This window comes from Sceloporus occidentalis, unplaced genomic scaffold (assembly GCF_023333645.1).
Source record: "Sceloporus occidentalis isolate IW3139 unplaced genomic scaffold, rSceOcc1.0.p SCAF_5, whole genome shotgun sequence".
NCBI lineage: Eukaryota > Metazoa > Chordata > Lepidosauria > Squamata > Phrynosomatidae > Sceloporus > Sceloporus occidentalis.
Window position 1 is genome coordinate 159,781,266 of NW_028316985.1, and position 17,431 is coordinate 159,798,696.

The 17,431-nt window shown below is 38.0% G+C and overlaps 1 protein-coding gene across 9 annotated transcripts in view; it reads right to left on the reverse strand.

Annotated features, from left to right (window-relative positions):
- The window catches only part of ANK2 (ankyrin 2), a 404,131-nt gene that overhangs the window by 207,579 nt on the left and 179,121 nt on the right, over positions 1–17,431 (reverse strand). For 5 of the 9 annotated variants that reach the window (XM_089525942.1, XM_089525939.1, XM_089525941.1 and 2 more), the window contains exon 1: positions 14,892–15,794. The exons of the other annotated variants lie outside the window; for them this stretch is intronic. In XM_089525942.1, coding sequence (XP_089382068.1) covers positions 14,892–15,014 — 123 coding nt within the window. In that variant the 5' untranslated portion in view covers positions 15,015–15,794. Of the gene's footprint in view, positions 1–14,891; positions 15,795–17,431 lie in introns of those variants that run through there. 9 annotated transcript variants of the gene reach the window in all.

The following is a 17,431-nucleotide window of genomic DNA, read 5'->3' on the forward strand; positions in this document are numbered from 1 at the left end:
AATCCTGGGGTTCAGTGAGGCAGTAGAGTTCACTGGCTGATAATGCCAAATTCTTCTATCTAAATTGCAAAACCCAAGATACCATAGGATATTGCCATAGCAGTTGAAATGGAATACAGTGCTATAACTGTGGAAATTAATGTACATTGGAATCATCCCATCAATAAACACTATTATCTGAAGTCTAAAAAAGAAGCAAGCTATCCTGCTGAAATTGAAAATTGGTTTATTATGCTCCAGAACCATATCATAATTAAAAGCACACTTGGTGGGAAAAGAAACTTGAATGGCTGACATGCCTAAAGCATTTTCACAGGGAATCCATGTGTGAGAAAAGCTGGGAGTATTTGCTTAAATTTAGAGGGGGGGGGGGATGAAATCATTAAAAATAAAGTAAAGTATATTTAAGAGCAATTATTTTTTTTAAAAAAAAAGATATACAGTATCTAATTAGGAATGCTCAAGTATTTAGGAAGGTATTTTAGCTATTTTCATAATCTTATGTACGCAGTCTTCTGTAACACTTCTTTTTTACTTTCTGAAATCTAAAATATTGTAAATAAGACCTAAGGAATTATGAACAGTTGACTATATACACAACTAATTTACTATCTATCTATCTATCTATCTATCTATCTATCTAATTTGTTCACAACAGATAAATAGATAATTAAAAAGTCAAAACTATTGGCTTATTGGCAACCTATACTATATAAATTACTTCATTTTATTAATGTGAGTGTATATATATGTAACACCAGGCATGAGAAACCTGGAGCCCTCCCAATGTTGATGGACTACCAACTATTCTCCAAACACTGACTATGAGGGCTACAGACCCACCATGACTTGCAAACAATATCTGTGGGAGGAATCTAGGGGTTTTAACAGACCACAATCTAAGCATGAGTCAGCAATGCAATGAGGTAGCTAATGCAATGGTAGGTTGCATCAGCAATAATGTTCAGATTGTGCAAAACAATAATTCTGTTCTATTATGCTTTGTTCAGATTTCACTTGAGCACCTGAGTACAGAAAACTCAAATTCCAGATATCCATTTCCAGTTATTACAGTTTGACAGTGACAAAGTTGAGATGTCTTGACATGTGTAGTGGAATAGAAAGAAGTCAGTAAGGGTCTGGAAAGAAAAATCCTCTGTGGAAACATTGAGAAGCTGAATATGTTTAGCTTGCGGAAGAGAAAATTAAAAGGCAACGTACAACCATCTTCTAATATGTGAAGAGCTGGCATAATGGATAATCTGAAATTTTGTTTTCTGTTGCTTTAGAAGGTAGGTTCTGAATCAATGGGTTCACATTAGAAGCAGAACAATTTAGGGTAAGTATTGGGATGAATTCCCTGCTGCTATGAGAAGTGAAAATGTGACTACATCTGCCTCTGAAGGTGGTGGACTCTCCTTTTACTTGATGTTTTCAAGCAAAGTCTGGATGGCCACATGCCAGGGACACTCTAGCTGCTTCAGCAAGGAGTTGGACTTCTGGAGTGCTTTCCAACTCTATTAATATCCGAAAAGCCACACATTCACCACCCTTGACATACATTTAATAACAGAGAGAAAAGACAAGGTGACATTTTGGTACAACAGAAAGGAAAATGAGCTTAAGGTATCCAAAGATAAGTAGTCAAGGGCAACATAAAAGAGGGCCTGTGGGAGATACTTCCATAGGCAATACATCCATCTGTAGCAGCTACCGCAAGATGAATGAAATACTTGTCTGGACAAACCAGCCAATGAATAAATAAATTACAAAATGTCAGGACAATGTTGGAATTGTTACATAACACAAAGCTTACTTTTAAAGCAGAGATGGGCAAAAGGTGGATTTGAATCTAGTGGCAGATCTCTGCAGATTGGCAGGGATTTGTGACTCACAGTGTTTAACAACAGCAGAAACAAAATGACTCCCCTCCCAAAAGGGGAAAAAACACTACTGAAATGACGAGTGCAGGATATGTATGGAGGAAGGAAGGACAGTAAGCTTCTCTTTAGTTCATATAACAAATTATTTAATTCTTTATATGCATATCTTTTGCACTGGGTTCAGAGACTGAGTAAAAACAAAGTCGATTCCCCACAAGCCTGCTCAGCCCAGTTTTGAAAGGATTGAGAGTACAATGGTTTAAACAGGAATGAGACTTTTTTTGTACTTCAAAGCTATCCTTCAGTTTTAATGGTTTTAAAGGATACAAAGAGATGACAATGTTAGTCTGTTTCACCATAAACAGGAATGTAGAGAGGGGAGGGGAGAAAGGATCAATGAATTTGAAGAAATGGGTTGAAATCCACAAATGTTCATATTAAAGTAATTATTTAGTCTTAATGGTACCACTAGATTCCCTCCCTTATTTCTAATCATAAAAACTACAAAGAGCTTGTTGCAAAAACATAGCTAAAAGTTTCAAATCAATACATAATTTTCACAGCTTGCAAAATTCTATTGTTAGACTATAAATTCTAAAATCCCTGAGCCATGATCATGATCATCATTAGCATGATTATGCATGCAAAGGGATTCTGAAAGCCCTGTCCCTCAACAACAACAAAAAAAAACCCCAACTTTTCCAGACCTTGTAAATTACTCAGTTCTGCAGTTGCTATGAAATACACCTCCTCTTTTTGCTGTTCAGACGGATGGAAGTTCCTCTATACAAACAACAACCACTTACTCTACAGACATTATTATGTCAATGAAAAAAAATCTAATATATAATTTTTTCTGTACAAAAATACTTTTTTGTTCATAGAATAAAGTCTTTGAGACTACTTCATTTTCTAACCATACTTTTCCAGTCTTTCTATGTGCCTCTTCTTTTACACCTTTGTCAGCTATTGTTACACTATCATCCCCACCTCAAGCCTTGAGAAGAGGTGGGAAATAAATTATCATTATCATTATTACCATTCATCATACTGACTGGAGTCAGAGCAGTCTGGAGTTCAAAAATCTCTGGTTCTTCACCTCAGCCTTACTATATAGATATACTGAGATACAGGTATTCATCCTAATGCTATTTCCTTTTTTTTAACCATATATATTAGAAAATTGATTTTAAAATGGTAACAAACCAAGTATCATTGTGCTGAACACCACAAAGCCACAAGCTTGTTTTGAAGAGTCAGGGCCTTGACCCTGTAGTTATGAATTATTTGGTGATACTAGTAGGCATCAGAACCTTGCAAGATTGAGATAACCAAGGAAAATTCAACTTAAATGGTTCAGCTGCTTCTCATTAGAAAATTAACAGGGCCTAAATATGGTGCCCTAAAGGTACCAGATCCCTTTGTGGAAGTTAAGCCCTGATTAGTATTTGGAAAGAAGACTGCCAATGAATTGCAAGTTGTGTAGGCTGTATTTCAGAGGAAGGAACTGGCAAAACCACTTCTGAGTATCCATTGCTTAAAAAAACAACTAGGAAATTAATGGGATCACCATAAATCAGCAGGTGACTCAAAGACACATATACACACACATATAGAAATATGCATGCAAATTATGAGCTTCCATTAATGTGTGCTTTCACAAGAAAGAAAGGGATAACAAGCTTAAACCACACCCACCCCTTTTAAAAGGAAGTTCACTGTTCAACTGAGGTGGCTATTTATGTAACAGTGAGTGTACAGCTGCAGTAAAAGGCAGACACAGTAAAGCTGGTGGCTGAATATTAAAGGGAACAAAGCAAACAGAAGCATAGTAATTCCCTTGTATATTCTGAGCAATGACCTATTATTCCTTCTTATACTGGAACATCCTGATCTCTCCCATTCTCTATGGCCAACATATTACTAACATGTGGGCTGATCTAAGTCTGCCTGGTTTCAATCAAGGCCATGCAGCAGTCTGTAAAAGAGATGCCAGAAGGGACTCATTTAATTATATCCATCTTTAATTAAAGAGTCCCAGCATCATGGTTTAGAACAGATTTATTTATTTATTTATTTAAAATAGCTCTCCAAAATAAATCCAGTGTAATCTACCCTTCCCTTGGATAGGTACACACACTTACAGGTTTGAGTGCTATTTATAGATTTTGTGTCACGGCTGAATAAATTTATTTTAAAAAGAGTACATCAAATGTATAATCAAAGATTTGGTATTATGCTGTAGTGTCCCACTTAGAGGATTAGATCGTAATCACAATCTTGAGAAATGAACAATGTTATAAAGAGATTTCCCCTACCTTCCCTACAAAAATAATAACTTTTCTCCAATTTCTCCCTTTCCACCACATGCATAACTCAAGAAAGCTTTACTGGACAGGATATATGTGGAAAACAAAGGGCAGAGACCCTCAACCAGACGGCCATGTCTGTCGCCAAAGCAGCACAGGAGGTAAGCACACCCCACAGAACCATGGGAAAACTGGGAAGACAATTAAAAAGGAAGATTATCAAGTAAATAAATCGAAATTGGCTTTCACACCATGGAAATTGCACAAATAAAGTGATATCGTGAATGCATTTTCGCTAAAATCCCAAAAGTAAAAAGATGTGGGATAATGCATCTTTATCACCACTTTAATTATGAGTTTTGTGTGACGTCATGTGAAATAGTTACATGTAATTATGCTATTTTAGCGGGATGTTCATGGGATAAACTCCCAATTTCCCTCATGTGATAAACTCCTATGTAAAAGCATCCAAAGTCATCTTTGTCTAGCAATTCCTGCTCCCAGCAGCAATTCTCTCCTGTTTAATACACCATTGAGAATGGTCTGTGGTCCTCAGAAGAGGTGTTTATTTCAGTGTTGTAACAAACTACAGGAGGATGGAGATAAGAAGGCCCTTTATGAAAGTAGCAATCTGTGGTTATTTTGTTCCAAACTGTTTGGGGAATTTTCCAAGTCCTGCTATATACAGGCAACAAATTACCTTTAAACTATAAACATGTGTGTACAACAGTAGTTTTTAACCCTATCTTTACCATGGACCCCCTTTAAATAGCTTTAGTTTCTGCAGACCACAAAGACTTAACTCAAATATTTGATGCACTCATGGAAACCCACTGGGTGACCTTGGCAAATTACACTCTCTAAGCCTCAGAGGAAAGAAAAGGCAAACCCTTTCTGACTAAATCTTGCTAAGAAAACTCCATGATACATTTGCCTTCGGGTCGCCAGAAGTAGGAAATGGATTGGGGCTTTCAATAACCATCAGGTTCAATTGAAAATTTTTGGCCCCCACAGTCGGTTCCTTCCTCAACAAATGCAATGCCAATTAAAAGTGAAATGCCCATGGCACATCCTAGTTTGCATCCCCCAAATTTCCCTCTGACACCTCTATTGTTTTGTGGCAAATCTTCTTATAGTTCCTCATTAATGCAAGTAGGGGTGGGGTGGCAGTGGAGGTTGTATTGATGCTGCCTTCATATCATGTTTGCAAACAACCAGTTTTTTCTCTGAAATTTCTACAAGATGAGGAATGCAGTCGGATCCCCTTTTTGTTTTCCCTGGGCTTTAGGCTGCCCAAAGACACACCATAGTTCTGTGAGCTGGGTGGTACAAAGATGCATTTTGCAGCATGCCACTGCCCATTGTTGCAAACCCCACATCTATCCACAATGTAGCTCTCTCTTTTGCATTTAGTTACCAATGCAAAGAAACAGTTGAGAGAACAGAAGCTCTGGTGAGGTGCTGAGTAAAAGCACTGGGAGAGAGAAAGGCTTCCTATCCCTTTTTTCCATTTTAAAAAATATTTTGCTTGCCAGTAGCATCTTTCAGATGAGCATAACATACCAGGCCAGGCCAGAGGCATTAAGAAGAGTTGCTGCTACTGAAGCCCTGGTTACTGAACTGCTGAGAGAAGAGGCTGGGACTTAGCTATTGTGTGTGTGCCACAGAGAAGAATACGTGTGCATAAACACACAGTCTCTTGCACTGAAGTGGGGAAGCATCAAGAGCATCAGCCCTGGCTAACAACCTGTTTTACAACACACATACACAGGGTCACCTCTGCTAACAAGGAATACCACATGGAGCAAGAGAGGGGGTGCACAAACATTTACACATGGAAAAGGCACAGGCAAGACTGGAGCACATGAAGTTCTCAAGTGGCAACCTGGATCCTCTGTCAAGCCTTTGTGGATCCCTGATGAGGATATTGTGACCTCTCGGGGATACACAGACTACAGGTTAAGAATCACTGGTATAAAAAGTTTCAAACTGAAACTTTGTACAGTAGATTAATATAGCATTAGTTTAAATTTGGTGTAACAGGATTTTTCACAGCAATATGATAAATACAAATGATTTTGTTCAAGGATTCCTCAAAAGGAGGAGAAGGCACAAGCAGTGAAAGCAACATCCTGCACATATTTTTTTCCTAATATATTCACATTCAAAAGAAAACATCTGCACATTGTCAAGAAGGAAAGGGGAAATATGTGGTAATTGGTATGGTGTTTCATTTATATCTCTTGAAAAGCAAATGTTTATTCTGTTCCTTTTAAGTCACTTTTAACAGAATTTTAAGTTAGATTTTAACAGAAACTAGTATTTGGCCTGCAAATCTGAAATATAAGTTTTCACTCTGCATTATTTGGCCTGGAAGCTAATGGCATAATTTCCTTTCTATTTCAAAAAGTTCTTTTGAGTTTCGTTTCAGGATTTTTTAAAAAAAAAATAGATGATGTTTGTGTAAGATAATTTAAAGCTAAGACTTTTCAATTTGCTAATTTTTGTATCACTTGTTGGTTGGCTTAAAACAGTAATAAAGACAGTGGACACGTCTTGCATCTTATTTTATTAATCTATGTCTATCTCTTCTACACTCCTCAAGCATCCAAAATGGCAGCATTGAATGCTTATTATGACAGTGGACTTAAAAAAAGCTCCCTAAAAGATGCAAAATTAACTAGACATTTATCATCTCATAATGGCCTGCTTGTGTGCTGCCAGCTTTGGAAATGTCAAGCAGTGAAACTTCATTATAAAACTTAGCATGAAACAAGGGAGAAACAGTAAATAATTAAGGAAAAAACTTGCATTATTAAACCAGAACTGTCATAAGATGTTCATCAGCAGCAACATAACAGAACAACATAAAAAAATAAAGCCCTGTAGTGCTTTTTAAAAAAAATACCTTGCAGAACTTGGGACATTATGAAGGGACCCTGCCTTCTCCACAAGAGGGCATAGCCCAGTACCTTGTTCTAGGTCCTTAAGCCCTTACTTATATAGCTATAACAGTCAAATAATTGTTACTGGCAGTTTCCGCTTTCTCATCTGCTGAGGGGCTGCTATATATTTCTAAATACGAGAAGTATTTAGAATTCTTTGCCAAGAAGCTCTAGTACCACCCTATACTACAAATCCCAGGATTCCACAGGATGTAGCTATGGACGTTAAAGTGAAATCACAGTGCCACAATTATTTAGTATGAAAATCCTTTACTGTAGCCAAAAAAAATTAAAAAAAATACATACACTCAAATTGTTCATCCATCTCTCCCTGCTTCTGTCATTGTTTATCTGAGAAATTTCTATGTTTCCTGGAGACATTTACTGAGTCATTCATACAGAACTGAGGAGGGGGCAGAGGGAACAAAAGCCCTGAAGTCCAGATACTTGGAAGACCTGGGCTTCTGTGAGCCTGGATAGTGAAAACAACAAACCAAACATAACATCATAGAAGTGGGTGTCTCATAGACCAAAGCATAAGTATAATGTTCTATAATGACAGGGTGATTATGCATCTTGGCCTGTACCAGGGCCACCTCTCAGTAGCTCTGCATTCATAGATCAGCAAGAACACTCACTGGTTGCTGCATCTTCTCCGAACTTGGTGGGGCCATACTGTCAAGTGATGTCTGTGATAATTTAAGTCCAATTGTTTTCAGTGGGTTGCAAAACAGGCAGATGTACAAAAGCATGCTTCAGAGAACATTGTGCTCTTTAGAACTCATATCATATCACACATTCTAAGGATTGTTCTCAGTCTTCCATATGTTCTCCCACCTCCCTAAAGATTGAAAGCAATAAACCATTTCAAGATAAGGAACTCAGCAAACTAAGCTAATTCAACCTAAATTGAAAAGTAGGTGCTTTAAGGTTCACATATATGTACCTCTCAAATATGGTTGTTACAAATTAATACTTTAGCAGCAAAGATTTAATCTGCTTCAGAGATAAATATACATGGTTTTAATAAGGAAATGTTTGGGTTCTTAGAAATGATTTTCAGGATTCAACAAAATCATGGTAAAATAAGTATAAGCGGAGAGTAGTCACTATTTACTGATTTATGTGCCAGTTTAACCATACACATATCATTACCAAATCCATTTTGTGGCAAAAAAATTATTTGCAGAACAACAGCAACAAAGCACTTATGTGCAAAGTTTCTTCCTTTCATCATAGGAAGACATATTTAAAACATGGAGATAAAAATGGGGGAAGCGAGGAAGCAGGAGTAGTGCATCCTGCATGCTGACTTGAATGCAGGCTATCAAATTAAGCTGATCAGGCCACACAGCCCAATGGTCCTGAGACTGCAGGAAAGATGTCTTCCGTCACTAGTCCCAGCTCATGCCAACCTAGCAGTTCGAAAGAATGCAAATGTAAGCAGATAAGTAGGTACCACTTTGGTGGGAAGGTAACAGGATTTGGTGCAGTCATGCTGGCCACATGACCACCAGAGAGTAGTCTTCGGACAATGCTCGGCCTTCAGTTTAGTAACGGGGATGAGCACTGCCCCCTATAGTCATGAATGTCAGTACAACCTGACATTCATGACAAGGGAAAACCTTTACCTTTAACTAACATAAACAATGAGATGGTTCTTAAGCTATTTAAATGAATGAGGACAAGTTCTAGATTCTGAGTCCTTTCCCACTACACAGTTACAGTGCTATGTCACACTTTACATTTCTAGGAAACAGCCTATAGAATCCTGGGGTTCAGTGAGGCAGTAGAGTTCACTGGCTGATAATGCCAAATTCTTCTATCTAAATTGCAAAACCCAAGATACCATAGGATATTGCCATAGCAGTTGAAATGGAATACAGTGCTATAACTGTGGAAATTAATGTACATTGGAATCATCCCATCAATAAACACTATTATCTGAAGTCTAAAAAAGAAGCAAGCTATCCTGCTGAAATTGAAAATTGGTTTATTATGCTCCAGAACCATATCATAATTAAAAGCACACTTGGTGGGAAAAGAAACTTGAATGGCTGACATGCCTAAAGCATTTTCACAGGGAATCCATGTGTGAGAAAAGCTGGGAGTATTTGCTTAAATTTAGAGGGGGGGGGGGGATGAAATCATTAAAAATAAAGTAAAGTATATTTAAGAGCAATTATTTTTTTTTAAAAAAAAGATATACAGTATCTAATTAGGAATGCTCAAGTATTTAGGAAGGTATTTTAGCTATTTTCATAATCTTATGTACGCAGTCTTCTGTAACACTTCTTTTTTACTTTCTGAAATCTAAAATATTGTAAATAAGACCTAAGGAATTATGAACAGTTGACTATATACACAACTAATTTACTATCTATCTATCTATCTATCTATCTATCTATCTATCTAATTTGTTCACAACAGATAAATAGATAATTAAAAAGTCAAAACTATTGGCTTATTGGCAACCTATACTATATAAATTACTTCATTTTATTAATGTGAGTGTATATATATGTAACACCAGGCATGAGAAACCTGGAGCCCTCCCAATGTTGATGGACTACCAACTATTCTCCAAACACTGACTATGAGGGCTACAGACCCACCATGACTTGCAAACAATATCTGTGGGAGGAATCTAGGGGTTTTAACAGACCACAATCTAAGCATGAGTCAGCAATGCAATGAGGTAGCTAATGCAATGGTAGGTTGCATCAGCAATAATGTTCAGATTGTGCAAAACAATAATTCTGTTCTATTATGCTTTGTTCAGATTTCACTTGAGCACCTGAGTACAGAAAACTCAAATTCCAGATATCCATTTCCAGTTATTACAGTTTGACAGTGACAAAGTTGAGATGTCTTGACATGTGTAGTGGAATAGAAAGAAGTCAGTAAGGGTCTGGAAAGAAAAATCCTCTGTGGAAACATTGAGAAGCTGAATATGTTTAGCTTGCGGAAGAGAAAATTAAAAGGCAACGTACAACCATCTTCTAATATGTGAAGAGCTGGCATAATGGATAATCTGAAATTTTGTTTTCTGTTGCTTTAGAAGGTAGGTTCTGAATCAATGGGTTCACATTAGAAGCAGAACAATTTAGGGTAAGTATTGGGATGAATTCCCTGCTGCTATGAGAAGTGAAAATGTGACTACATCTGCCTCTGAAGGTGGTGGACTCTCCTTTTACTTGATGTTTTCAAGCAAAGTCTGGATGGCCACATGCCAGGGACACTCTAGCTGCTTCAGCAAGGAGTTGGACTTCTGGAGTGCTTTCCAACTCTATTAATATCCGAAAAGCCACACATTCACCACCCTTGACATACATTTAATAACAGAGAGAAAAGACAAGGTGACATTTTGGTACAACAGAAAGGAAAATGAGCTTAAGGTATCCAAAGATAAGTAGTCAAGGGCAACATAAAAGAGGGCCTGTGGGAGATACTTCCATAGGCAATACATCCATCTGTAGCAGCTACCGCAAGATGAATGAAATACTTGTCTGGACAAACCAGCCAATGAATAAATAAATTACAAAATGTCAGGACAATGTTGGAATTGTTACATAACACAAAGCTTACTTTTAAAGCAGAGATGGGCAAAAGGTGGATTTGAATCTAGTGGCAGATCTCTGCAGATTGGCAGGGATTTGTGACTCACAGTGTTTAACAACAGCAGAAACAAAATGACTCCCCTCCCAAAAGGGGAAAAAACACTACTGAAATGACGAGTGCAGGATATGTATGGAGGAAGGAAGGACAGTAAGCTTCTCTTTAGTTCATATAACAAATTATTTAATTCTTTATATGCATATCTTTTGCACTGGGTTCAGAGACTGAGTAAAAACAAAGTCGATTCCCCACAAGCCTGCTCAGCCCAGTTTTGAAAGGATTGAGAGTACAATGGTTTAAACAGGAATGAGACTTTTTTTGTACTTCAAAGCTATCCTTCAGTTTTAATGGTTTTAAAGGATACAAAGAGATGACAATGTTAGTCTGTTTCACCATAAACAGGAATGTAGAGAGGGGAGGGGAGAAAGGATCAATGAATTTGAAGAAATGGGTTGAAATCCACAAATGTTCATATTAAAGTAATTATTTAGTCTTAATGGTACCACTAGATTCCCTCCCTTATTTCTAATCATAAAAACTACAAAGAGCTTGTTGCAAAAACATAGCTAAAAGTTTCAAATCAATACATAATTTTCACAGCTTGCAAAATTCTATTGTTAGACTATAAATTCTAAAATCCCTGAGCCATGATCATGATCATCATTAGCATGATTATGCATGCAAAGGGATTCTGAAAGCCCTGTCCCTCAACAACAACAAAAAAAAACCCCAACTTTTCCAGACCTTGTAAATTACTCAGTTCTGCAGTTGCTATGAAATACACCTCCTCTTTTTGCTGTTCAGACGGATGGAAGTTCCTCTATACAAAAAACAACCACTTACTCTACAGACATTATTATGTCAATGAAAAAAAATCTAATATATAATTTTTTCTGTACAAAAATACTTTTTTGTTCATAGAATAAAGTCTTTGAGACTACTTCATTTTCTAACCATACTTTTCCAGTCTTTCTATGTGCCTCTTCTTTTACACCTTTGTCAGCTATTGTTACACTATCATCCCCACCTCAAGCCTTGAGAAGAGGTGGGAAATAAATTATCATTATCATTATTACCATTCATCATACTGACTGGAGTCAGAGCAGTCTGGAGTTCAAAAATCTCTGGTTCTTCACCTCAGCCTTACTATATAGATATACTGAGATACAGGTATTCATCCTAATGCTATTTCCTTTTTTTTAACCATATATATTAGAAAATTGATTTTAAAATGGTAACAAACCAAGTATCATTGTGCTGAACACCACAAAGCCACAAGCTTGTTTTGAAGAGTCAGGGCCTTGACCCTGTAGTTATGAATTATTTGGTGATACTAGTAGGCATCAGAACCTTGCAAGATTGAGATAACCAAGGAAAATTCAACTTAAATGGTTCAGCTGCTTCTCATTAGAAAATTAACAGGGCCTAAATATGGTGCCCTAAAGGTACCAGATCCCTTTGTGGAAGTTAAGCCCTGATTAGTATTTGGAAAGAAGACTGCCAATGAATTGCAAGTTGTGTAGGCTGTATTTCAGAGGAAGGAACTGGCAAAACCACTTCTGAGTATCCATTGCTTAAAAAAACAACTAGGAAATTAATGGGATCACCATAAATCAGCAGGTGACTCAAAGACACATATACACACACATATAGAAATATGCATGCAAATTATGAGCTTCCATTAATGTGTGCTTTCACAAGAAAGAAAGGGATAACAAGCTTAAACCACACCCACCCCTTTTAAAAGGAAGTTCACTGTTCAACTGAGGTGGCTATTTATGTAACAGTGAGTGTACAGCTGCAGTAAAAGGCAGACACAGTAAAGCTGGTGGCTGAATATTAAAGGGAACAAAGCAAACAGAAGCATAGTAATTCCCTTGTATATTCTGAGCAATGACCTATTATTCCTTCTTATACTGGAACATCCTGATCTCTCCCATTCTCTATGGCCAACATATTACTAACATGTGGGCTGATCTAAGTCTGCCTGGTTTCAATCAAGGCCATGCAGCAGTCTGTAAAAGAGATGCCAGAAGGGACTCATTTAATTATATCCATCTTTAATTAAAGAGTCCCAGCATCATGGTTTAGAACAGATTTATTTATTTATTTATTTAAAATAGCTCTCCAAAATAAATCCAGTGTAATCTACCCTTCCCTTGGATAGGTACACACACTTACAGGTTTGAGTGCTATTTATAGATTTTGTGTCACGGCTGAATAAATTTATTTTAAAAAGAGTACATCAAATGTATAATCAAAGATTTGGTATTATGCTGTAGTGTCCCACTTAGAGGATTAGATCGTAATCACAATCTGCTTGCAGAAGCTATGCAGCCCAGTACTGCCTATATTAGAAATGGCATTTGTGTTCTGATAAAGAGAATTCTAATGCAACTTAATGAATGCAGCAAACAAAGCCTTTGAGAAGTCAGACAGATCACATCAGGCATCCCAGAGGTATTCAGAGCTTAATGAAAAGGCAATTTAAGAAAAGAAATATTATAATGAATTCAACCTGAGTAATTTATTCTGCAATGGCAAGGAGCAGAAATCAGACACATTCTAGAAATATACTGAGGCAATAAAGGGTGGGGTGGAAGAGCAGGAATTAGTCATTCTGGTGATTTGCTAAACATATCTATAACCTAAAAGAGAGCCTGACTGGGCCTATATTTATTTGCCATTTGTGCTGAGGCATAGGACATAAGAAAGAAGTGTGCACGGCATGTGTGAACGGGGAAGAAGAGGGTCAAAATGGCTATCTAAGGGACATCATACTAGAGATTTTGTAGGAAACAAAAGACACTCAAAAGATAATCCTATTTGGTAGAAAGGTGGGATATAAACCCAATAAATCAATAAATAATCTTAAATATAGCAAACAAGGAAGCATTTTGCATTTCCAACACACACACAAACACAATCATGCAATGACTGTTTTACCCTTGAAGTATACCTTACATAGCTTTACTTTGCATAGGAAATCAATATTAGATATGAAAATTTCACATAAGCCTATTTAGTTGTCTCTTGGGAAATGTCAGTCTACTGCAGATTCTCAACTTGTTTACTTAGAGGTAAGTGAAGCAGCTGCATGACCTATATACTGAGACTGTATACATTTTTAACCTCTGTGGCATTTGCCAATGAACCCTATAGACCCAAATGCCATGTGTAAAGTGGTTATAAAGAGGAGACTGATTGTGAGTTGCTAAGAATGTATTATTAACACAAATGTGTATCTGTGTAGTCTCTTTCTATATAAAATAGGTATAAATCTGTCTTTTGGAATTACAGATTCCTCAGCAAATGAGAAACTGGTTAGTATTTAGGGAGAAGGGTTGTTTTTTTTAAAAGCAAACCAATTCTCACTATTTTCTAACTGTAGCCCAGAAACAGGTGCAAACAATATTATAAAATGTTCTGATAAGAGTGGATTAAAAATGCTTTGGTTACCAGAATTAAAAGCAAGAAAATCAGGCAGCAGACTTTTATGTTTAAACCTAAGTTAATGAAAAGACAAAACAAAACAACAACCTAAGCATCATTCTGCAACAAATGAGGTGAGACATATAGGCATGGAATAGGAAGAGGAACAGAGTGAAGCCTACAGGACAATGGAGCAAAATATGCAACCCTGAAGACTACACCAGTATCTTTATTTTAAGCAGTAGAACAAAAGTCTGTTTAGAGATGTAATATCTAATGTAAAGCTGCATGCTAGTAATTTGACAGCAAATAATATAAACAGGGAGAATGGGAGTTTATGTTTAAAGCCTCAGCATCTTATTTTGATTAAGCACAAGACAAAAGTACCATACTCCCTGTCATTAAACAGCTTCAAAAGAGCTGGAGGCATCAAATAGTTGGCTTCTAGGTGATCAAAACAGAGCCTAGTTGTTTGAAGATATTAGTGCCACTGGCCATCTTCATCTGCTTGCACCCATGTGGCTAGGGATTAGTTTATTTGCTCTCAGTACAGTGAGGCCAGTTGAAAGCATGCCTTTCATGTAGGGGAGATGCAAATGGGAATTCTGAAGTGGAAAGATAAAAGGGAGACAGTACTGCATATCTTGCAGAGGACACTTGTGTACAGAAAGGGGGACAACAAAGATGGGGTAGTTTGTTCATACCTTACGTTTCCGGTTTTCCCTAGAGATTTTCCTCTGCCTTTTCCTCTCCTTTTCTTTCTCCTTCTCCCTTTCATCAAATTCAGCTTCACGAACTTTTTTAATGGAAGCAGCTGCATGAGCCATTTTGGATTGGGGAACAACTGCTTAGAGGACTCAGTTTCTAGTACTCCTAGATATCCAGGAGATTTTGTTGATCTCAGAAGGACACTGATGAAGTGATGCTGGAAGCCAAGAATTCACCGGGCAATCCTTTTCCCCTCCCTACTCCTCCACCACACTGCGATAGGTCACAGATCCACTCCAGCCTCTGCAGCATCCATGATTCAGGGCAACACAGGCACGTCTGGATTTAAGAATCTCTCTTGCTCTCCACACAGAGACACAAATGTAGGGAGGAACATGTACAGAGCAGCACAAATAGCTATGGAAGCAGAAGCCTCAATGAGAGCAGGCAGCACTTTAGATTTCCTGTGACAGCAAAAGAAAAATCCAGCCTAGGAACCAATTTCACCAAACTGAAAAGGTCGGTTGAGTTTCCTCCAGAAGGGCTATGTCTTCAGGGTTGAGAGCTAGGATAGAGCCACCCCTGTACAGCTGTAGAAGTGGGTGGGTGGGTCGCTGAGGGTGGACAGCTCCTTGCAGCTGCCAGCATCACCTCATTACAGAGTGAGAAGAAAATGGTGCAGTCTGACTTAATGACTTACTGCTGCTGCAACTGCTAAAGCACTTGATATGCTACCTTCCTTTCGCATCCCACCATTCTATTTCCTTCTTCCCTTCCTTCCTTTCCAATGTAGCTATTCCTTCCCTACTCCAATCCAAAGCCCTCGAAAAAATAAAGAATAGGAGCAAATGTTGTATTCACAGCAGACTAGCTGCAGCCTGCTCAGTCTGCAGGTAGTGAATTCCTTGCCGAATGCGTGGTTGACTGAACTGGTGGGTGGGGGGAGAGGGGGAAAGGCTGGGTATGTTCAGGTTTTCATTGTGTTGGGGGTTATTTTTTTTTTTTTTCTTCAGTCCACGTGAGGCTGCATTAGGAGAACTGCATTAAGCAAAAGACTGGCAATGCCGCTCTAAGAGGGGGCTTCAGTGAGGAAAGCATGCAGCATAATCTGGGCTCAGCCTGTCCCAGCCAGCTGAATTCTATGGGGGAAGGGTAGCAAAATGAGGTGTATCTTAGTCTGCATTATGCATTACTAAAGGCTGCTGTCAGCCATTTGGCATGATGATTTGTGACGTGCTTACTTTAGGGATAAAAAATGAGATGATTATTGGAGTAAAATGAATACACAGAGAGAATCTTTTTAATTTTAAAAAAATCAACTGTAGCCTTCTCAAATGATATTTTTCATTATCTTTTAAATCAGGGACAGATGGGGTCTATCATCCCCCACCCTACAATTCTAGATCCAACAGAAAAAAGCCATCTTTGCAAAACACCAGCCCCGCCTTTCCAGACAGAATTTTCTACTACAAATATGTTTGTTACAGCAAATCCTTCTACAAATCAGGCAGGCTACCACTTCATAGACACATGTAAACAGCTGAGCGTACTGCAGAACCACAGCTGAACTAGCAAACAAATTGACTGAAAGACCAAGTAAAATGCATGGATGTACATGAACCTCTACCAATTGATCTAGATCAGAGATGGGAAGCCTCAAGACATTCCTAGACTGCATTTCTCAGCATTTCTTACCACTAGCTAGTCCCACAAAATCTGGTGAACTACATGTTCCTCATGTATTCCACAATGCTGATAGAAATGATCCATCCAGTTTTCCCTGGGTGTCTGGAATTTTATTGGTGTACAGTCCACATCACTACTTATGAGTTTCCCTCTATGAAGTAGTGTTTGGAGTGGTGTTGGAATTCCCTCAGGCCAATTATGCTGTGAACTTCAATGTCCATTTTGAAGACCTCCTTATCAGGAGAGGTTCAAGAGTTCATGGCTGCCACGATAGCTATCTATCAATCTGTTCAATTTATATCCTGCTTTTCTGTAATATATGGGAGCAAAATATGGGCCTGCCATGGATACTTTTGGCCCCAAAAATTCAATTAGACACACTTTGAGCCTCTCTCTTTTTTTTTTAACCAAGTTGGATGGCAAGCAGGAAAAATTAATGTAGTTCCATTGCCATGGGCAATCACCTTCTGGTTGGGTTTAGACACAGGGAAGGTCCTCTTAGGATGGTCTGCCACAGAAGATTGATAAACTTCTTATGGTTCTTTGGAATCTTCATGGCATTCAGGCTGGCAGCTCCCCTTTGAGATCAAGTAACAGCCTTGATATCTCACATGATAGGTCCCAAAAATCATTTCCATGGACACGGAGCTGAGCTGGCTTATCAATGGTCTGCATTGATGGTGGCAATGAAATGCATGGATTACTACTAGAGCAACAGTGGCAAAAGATTTGTGATTAATATGATTGGACATTGTCTAGAAAATAAGTTAGATCTTAATCTGCAGTACTGGAAGCAGCAAATAAATTTCTCTTCCTCTGTGCCATCATTGCATTTCACCTAATCTGGCCT